General features: G+C 41.5%; 1 protein-coding gene across 1 annotated transcript in view; it reads left to right on the plus strand.

The window, feature by feature from the left end:
* The window catches only part of LOC101861485 (tubulin polyglutamylase complex subunit 1), a gene marked incomplete in the record, with an annotated part of 18,109 nt that overhangs the window by 2,020 nt on the left and 8,510 nt on the right, over positions 1-7,579 (plus strand). The window contains 5 exon segments of the mRNA XM_035973530.1: positions 804-894; positions 1,295-1,434; positions 3,514-3,577; positions 4,913-5,028; positions 6,988-7,123. Coding sequence (XP_035829423.1) covers positions 804-894; positions 1,295-1,434; positions 3,514-3,577; positions 4,913-5,028; positions 6,988-7,123 — 547 coding nt within the window.

Here is a 7,579-nt window from a genome sequence, read left to right on the forward strand (position 1 = left end):
CATTCACACGGATGCCTTCAAACCAACCAGCTCTGTGGGCATACAACATCAAATATTCTGGCTGGAGAGCCAGAGGAAGACCAAGGCGATGCTGGAGCGAATCTGTGGCAGGCACCCTCAGAGCTCACGGGATGTCCCTCCTACAGGCCACTCCTCTTGATGCAGACAGACGCCTGTGTCTCCTCGCGACACCACAGGAGGAAAACGTAATATTAAAGTAAGGAAGTTTTACGCAACGGCGCTCGCAACTGCAAAAAGTAATAATATTATGAGCAGGCACGAGACACTAAGTATTTTCAGTTTAGTAGGTTTCAATTTTGAATTTTGCTCGGGTGGCGGTCGAAGCCTACTTTTATCGATTTTAGGACTAATAAAGGGATACTTAATGTACGCATCTTGCACACGGAACCTTATCTGAAAAGGCAAGGTGTTAGATCTTACCTACTCTAAGATCAGGCAGATAGCAGTAAGAAGGAGCCGAGGATTAGCAGTAGAAATGTTGCAAGAAAGAGTCAGGACCGCTGAGGAGGGGGAGAGGGGAGGTGAGTCCAGGGGTTGGGTTAGGAATGTGTTCAGAGGTTCTGTACCGGTTATTTCACATATTAGGCTGAGCTTGTTTGGGTTTTTACGAAGTTAATGTTCCTTTTCACTTCTCTATGGGGGACAGAATGAAGGCAGACTGAGAGAGGTGATGAAACTTACACAACAAGCACTTATTGTGAAATAGAGAATTATGTGGGATTTAGCCTTTAGACCTAGATCTATCCTTTCTGTCTAAAGTGAGCAATTGATTTCTTCCCCAGACAAAAACAATGTGAATGGATTGCTGAAGGATCTGTTGACGAAACTTATTTCTAACAGACCTGATGATCCAATCAGGTTTATAGCAAACTAGTAAGTTGATGGCTGCACTACTAGATCTAGAGGTTTTTTTGAACAAGTACCTCTTTCAAACTTTTTGTTTCAATTAAACATGAGAAGTATTATCTTTTTCTGTCAGATTAGTAATGGTTTATTCCGTTTGATTGATTGTGAATAATTGTGTAAATGTATGTCTGAATTGAATAGAACTGAGATATGTAGATTTTCATTTTCTGTTCTTCAATTGACATTTCCTTTTGTCCTTTGAGCCTTGGAGCACTTAAATTGTTTAAATATCCTTTTTGCTGAACCTATCTCCTCCCTCCTATCCAACTTATTTGGGCTCTCTTAGCGCACATAAGTAAACACATCACTCCTACCCTGAGCCCAGAAATCATATACAGCAACTCGTTAATCTTCTCTCTCCCGTCAGTTTTGAGAGCGTGACTCTAGAAGACCCAGCGAACGATCTGGTGAACCGAGCGGTCCAGGTCCTGAGTCTGACCCACCACAGCCGGCCCGTGTTTGAGAACAACGTCCGCTCGGCTTTTCTCATCCTCAGCAAACACAAAGGTCAGTGAACTCGTCTTTATGGTAAGATGTCAATCTTCTCTGGCTGCCCATCGATATCAATGATGACTGCGATCATTGTGATTTCAACCAGACAAGAAAGTTAATTCTGGGCCACAGTATCTTCCTCATTAGATGTCAGACTACGATGGTCTACAGTATCTTGTGTTTTGAGAGCTTAGGTACAGTTCACCAGTATGTATGGTCAACCACCGTCAACCCTTCTATATGGCTGTGAATGCTGGACAATCTCTAAAGACTGAAAATAAAATAGAAGCAATAAAAATATGGTTTCTCAGGAGACTGCTAAGAGTATCGTGGAAGGAAAAGAAATCAAATGAGGTAGTACTTGATGAAGCCCACGTGGGACGCTCAGTGTTAAAAACAATCAGGAAACGACAAATGCAGTTTTTGGGACACCTGAACAGACATAAGGGTCTTGAACAACTAGCTCTCACTGGCGAAATTGAAGCTAAACGAGGCAGGGGTAGGCTCAGAACAATCTACATGAGGAACCGAGACAAATGCGTAATGGGGAACGATCAGGGTAACGTAGCTTTTTTGAGAGCATCCGAGCAAAGGAATGAATGGAAAACCATGATCACAGATGTCTGTCGCAGATTTGGCACTGGATGATGATGAGGTACAGTTCTCTGTTCCACTGCAGCCGCGCATCATTGAACTGTCGCCCCTGGATCATTGAACTGTCAATCGCCTTTTTAGACGATCCAAGGCATCTTTTTCCCCAGGCGGTGTCATCTATGCTACAGTTCCTCATGTATAAAAAGTTTTTAAAATGATATGAAAAAATGTAAACTGCTGTTTGCAAAAAACTTAACTTTTGCAGAGAACTTATAACTACAACCATTTCGACTTTACAAAACAAAATCAAGCCGCTCTATGAGCTAACAAGAATATGACCGCCTGAAGAAGCCCTCTCATACGACCTTATGTAGTTGTGAGTGCCATAAAACTCGGACCAAAACAAATAACAAAGGTTAGGGAAAAGAAGAAAATGTTTTCTCATTTTGTATTTTCACTTACTTTTTGTGTCTGCATTTTCATTATGATATGTGTATGTCGTGAAAAATTTTTTCCATCTTAAAGATGTTTCATAGTTTCATTGTTTTGATATTTGAAATTATTGAAGTTTGCCACAAGTATGTGGGATTTTCTGTAGTTGAGAAAGTGTTACCCACTGAACTAGGCTGTAGTGAATGCACTGGTACTTAGACTGTAGCTTCTTTTAGCCTGTAGATGTCAAAGTTAAGAAAGAAAAACCAACCCAAACTGTACTGAATCCCATTTTGCTCATTAATTGTGGAGTCTTCACTGAATTAAAAACACTGCGTAACTTGTCTCAAATGGTACATGTCTTTTATTATTTTTGGATTAAAGTCCTTTGGGGTTTTTTTAGATGTTAACCTAGACTTTGCAAAAGTTCTTTGTGAATTCCCCAAACCATGGGAAATGGAAGTAGAGGAACAAGCAGGGGAACAGTCTTGAAATGAATAAGAGAGAATGTCAATGTCGTAAAATATCTTTGTGCTCAAATCCAAATAAATTTATGGATGTAGACAGCAGGGCGGTGCCACTGACTTTGGGGGGACATTTCTCGTTCTAATGCACTGTAAAATTGTAAATGGGCTGATCCAACAATGTCATGCTCATAACTGTGCCTGATCTACAACAGGGAACTGCTGCTTTTTCTTTCCTAATCCCTACTGTCATTTTCCTCTACTTCTTTTGTATGTTTGTTACACTCTTGTGACCCGCTGTTTCCGGGGTGCCTTGCTAGTCAAAGCAGACTTTGTGCTGTTGAAGCTAGAGAGGTGAGCAGAGTAAGTCTGATTCCTTGTAAGGACTTCTCTGTTGACATCCACCCCTTGGCGCTCATATGACCTTATGCAGTTGCGAGCGCCGTAAAACCTCTACTAAAACAAACAAACAGCATCTCGAAATTCTGGTGGATTGTGCTTTGTAACTATCACTTATTTGGCGATCGCTCTTTGGATGTGTTGATGCTTGTTCATCGTTGTGTACGTGATGTTCTCATTGGGCGTTTGTTTTTTTCATTTTCAGTCAATAAGAGACTGCACGGCGTAAACGGAACAATTCACGGGCAGCTGATGCAAGCCTTGTGCCAGTAAGTCAAGTCTGCCCAAGTGCACGGTGCCCATTCTGGGTAAATGTGGACTTATTTCAGAAATTTCAAGAATTATCCGAATGTGGCGCTATATTTTGAAAATAGGCTTGGTACAGGTAGTAATTGACAATATGAACCATAAATGTTGGGTCCTCATGCGCACATTTCTGCTGGGTCTGTAAAGCTCTGGGGGGTTTTCTCCACAGCCAGTTGGCTCCTCTGTTGAGGTAGATAAATCTGATAATTTTGCTGATGGTAGAAAGGGGAGTTTTCATGTTTCCAACATCTTGGGTATATAACTGAGGAAAGGAGGAGGGGCAGATGTTAGTGTATGTGTGTGTATGTGTGTGTGTGCATTCGTGTGTGTGTGTGTGTGTGTGTTTGCATGCGTGTGTATGTTTGTGTGTGTATTTGTATTTGTGTTGGGGGTGTGCATGTGTGTTTGAGTATGTAATCGTGTATGTATTTAAGTATGTCTGTAAGACAGGCTTATGTGGTTATATGTATGTTTGTGTGTGAGAGAGAGGAAAACTATTATCAATATTGCACAGGAGGCACGACTATTTGATCAACGCTAGTATATCGTACAAGTAAAATGTTACTGCCCTCTAAAGAATAAATGTCTCATAATTTGCTCAAACAGCTTGTGTTTGTGTGGTCACACCTACAGTTACCGACATGCAGGGATGCCTATAATATTTTATGTGGATGTTTTTGAGTGGGAAGAAAACGGAGGAATCTGAGGGGGAGGGGGGGGGGGGGGGGAGGTGAGACAGAGAGAGAGAGAGAGAGAAGGAGAGAGAGAGAGAGAGAGAGGGGGGGGGGGGGGGGGGGGGGGGGTCTGAGAAGGATGAATGGTATGTATGTCTCTAAATTCATTCACAATAGTTTTTGTTCTGACAGCTTTAAATGGTAGTTGTGTTTTATTACTGTCTAGTTGCCTTCTAGAATGTCTCTCAGATAGGTAGCAAAATTTTATTGTGGTTTTCTTATTGTTTGAAGAGATACAATAAATAACTATTAAATGCTGACCTAAAAAAAAAAAGTAAAGTGATATTGACAAGAAAAGCCTGCATTGCCATGAAAGCACAGAGCTACAGAAGAGTCGAAAAAGCTGAAGAGCATTTGAATAAGAATGTTCTGGTGGTTTCTATAAAGTATCAAGTCAATAATTTCGTAGGTACAATGTACATTTTCAAAAAACGGGAAAAAACCCTCTTTGTTACAGTTTTTTTTCAATTTTGGAAAAAACATCATTGTACTGTTGTCGAGTTCAACAAAACTTGATGCATGGTTGTTTCAAATGAACTTACTGCTGCTTCTGTCTTTCCCCAGAAATATTCCGTCAGCGGTGACCATTCGTTTATTCAAACGTCTGGAGTGTTCTGAGCATGAGGCGATCACCTACGACGTGTTCCGCTCCTCAGTGTTCACCTGCTGTGTTCTCAATGGTACGTGCTCTCAGTGGGTGTTTTATACCTCTCTATAAATGGTACGTGCTCTCTTTGGGTGTTTTATACCTCTCTATAAATGGTACGTGCTCTCTGTGGGTGTTTTATACCTCTCTATAAATGGTACGTGCTCTCTGTTTGTCTCCTTTGGGGTCACGTTATTCCAGAACACTTCACTAACTGACTTGAGCACAAGAAGAACTGCTCACCACACGTATCTCGGACAGCAACTGCACTTTATTCCTCACCCCACTAGTCGCTACTGCGCATGTCCTTAAGTGACGGGAAGTAGCTCACGTAAAACAGGGAAGGACAATTGTCTTGTTATGTCCCTTACACAGCACTCTCACTAGGTGTTTTCTACCTCTCTCTAAATGGTACATACTCTCACTGGGTGTTTTCTACCTCTCTCTAAATGGTACATGCTCTCAATGGGCATTTGTGAAGCGTGCTGACAAAATGAGTTATTTCTCGGATTTGAGCCCAATGGAAATAGCTACATCACGCTTATAGGTGAAGTTTTCACAATGTTTAAGTATGAAATAATGAAAGGCATGTTATACTTAAAGAATATGGCATCAATAGAAAATCTAAAAATTTGATCCAAGTGTCGATTTTTGGCCAATATCTCCTTTTGTGAATTGCGAGAAGTAACTCATTTTGTCAGCACGCCTCACATTTTATGCCTCTCTGTGAAAGAAGTTGTGTGCAAAAACAGATCGTTGTACGGATATCTTCTGTATAGGATTTTTGTGCTCACTTCCAAAACTCAGCATTTATCACAAAAGAAAAAGTATCAATACACAAATACACAGACAGACACACACATGCATGCACGCACGCTCGCATGCCCATGCACACACACAGACACTCGCACATACATGCACGCACACACACACACATACACACACACGCACACACACACACACGCACACACATACACACACACGCACACACACACACACACACACACACACACACACACACTCACGCACACACACACACACACACACACACAAACACACACAAACACACACATATATGTACACATCATCAACATAAACTGGCATGTAGTGAAAGGAAAGGAAAGAGCTGGCATTTCTTCATCACTCACATTGTCTCTGGTAAGATCCACAGACTTGCGATCAAAATTGCTTACTGCTGTTGTTGTTATCGATCTAGTTATTGCTAACTGCAAGCTCTCCATTTTTTCCATATATCCAAACTGAACTGGCTCTGTTAGAGTCTACCAAAGTCTTGTAGGAACTGATTCTGTGGAACTCGGATTCAACGAGGTCGCCGGGCCTGACCTAAAATCTCTTTGAATCCGAGTGTTTGTTATAGCAAACATGAGGTTTTTGTGCAGATAATTACAGGCACTGAGCAAGTGATGTACAAAGGGAAGTAACAAGTGGGGCCTGAAATGCCTGAATATTATGAGCGGTTGCTTCCCTTCACTTTGTCTCTCGAATAAAAATTAAAAATGTCGGGTGGGTGCAGATTTCACTTCTGACACTTTTTTAATCTTTTAATTATTTTTTGTTTGTTTTTTGTTCGACTGAAGTGTCTTTAGGCCATTCCTAAAGGGGGGACATTAACATGTTCTTTTGCACAGTAGAATTGTAAATGGGCTGATTTTTCAATGTCATGTTCAAAACTGTGCCTGAACTGTAACAGGGGACTGCTGCTCTTTCTTTCCTCATCCTTACTATCGTCATTTTCACTCTATTTCTTTTGTACATTTGTTACCTTCTTGTGAACTTCTATTTCTGGATGCCTTGATAGTCGAAGCAGACTTTGTGCTGTTGAAGCTAGAGAGGTGAGCAGAGTAAGTCTGATTCCCTGTATGGACTTCTCTGTTGACATCCAAGCCTTGGCGCTCGTATGACCTTTTATAGTTGTGAGCGCCATAAAACCTCTACTAAAACAAAAACTTGTGTCCTGATGTGTCCCTCCCAGACTACGCGTCGCTGGCGGCGAACTTGTTCACCACGCTGGACATACAGAAGACGGGCAAGGCGGACAAGAATCTGTGTGAGTCCACGCTCGATCAACTCCGCACCGCTCTGGCCAGCTCGAGGAAAGATGTGAAAAGGTGCAAGAATTGTTTACCCTCCTCTTTTTTTTAACACTTACAGTACCGAAAGCTCATAGAGTGAACTACCCTCATGTACCGCACCAGTTTAGAACGATGAAGTTATGGTAGAATTTTTTTTAATATAAAAAATCTTGACAGCCCAAGAAATGCACTTTTAAAATTCAGAGGTTCATCAACCATTCAGCTGCTTTATGATAGAGTGGCTTTCTTTTCGTATTTACTTCAGTGCAGTGTGTCTATTCGTTGTTTAATTATGTTCAGTGTGCCTGGTTGCATCACACACACACTCTCACACATACACACATTCACTCTCACACACACACATACACTCACACTCACACACACACACACACTCACACAAACACATTTACACTCACACACACACACACACATTTTCTCACACACACTCTCACACATACACACACACATTCTCGCACACACTCTCTCACACAC

Source organism: Aplysia californica, unplaced genomic scaffold (assembly GCF_000002075.1).
Source record: "Aplysia californica isolate F4 #8 unplaced genomic scaffold, AplCal3.0 scaffold01366, whole genome shotgun sequence".
Lineage (NCBI taxonomy): Eukaryota > Metazoa > Mollusca > Gastropoda > Aplysiida > Aplysiidae > Aplysia > Aplysia californica.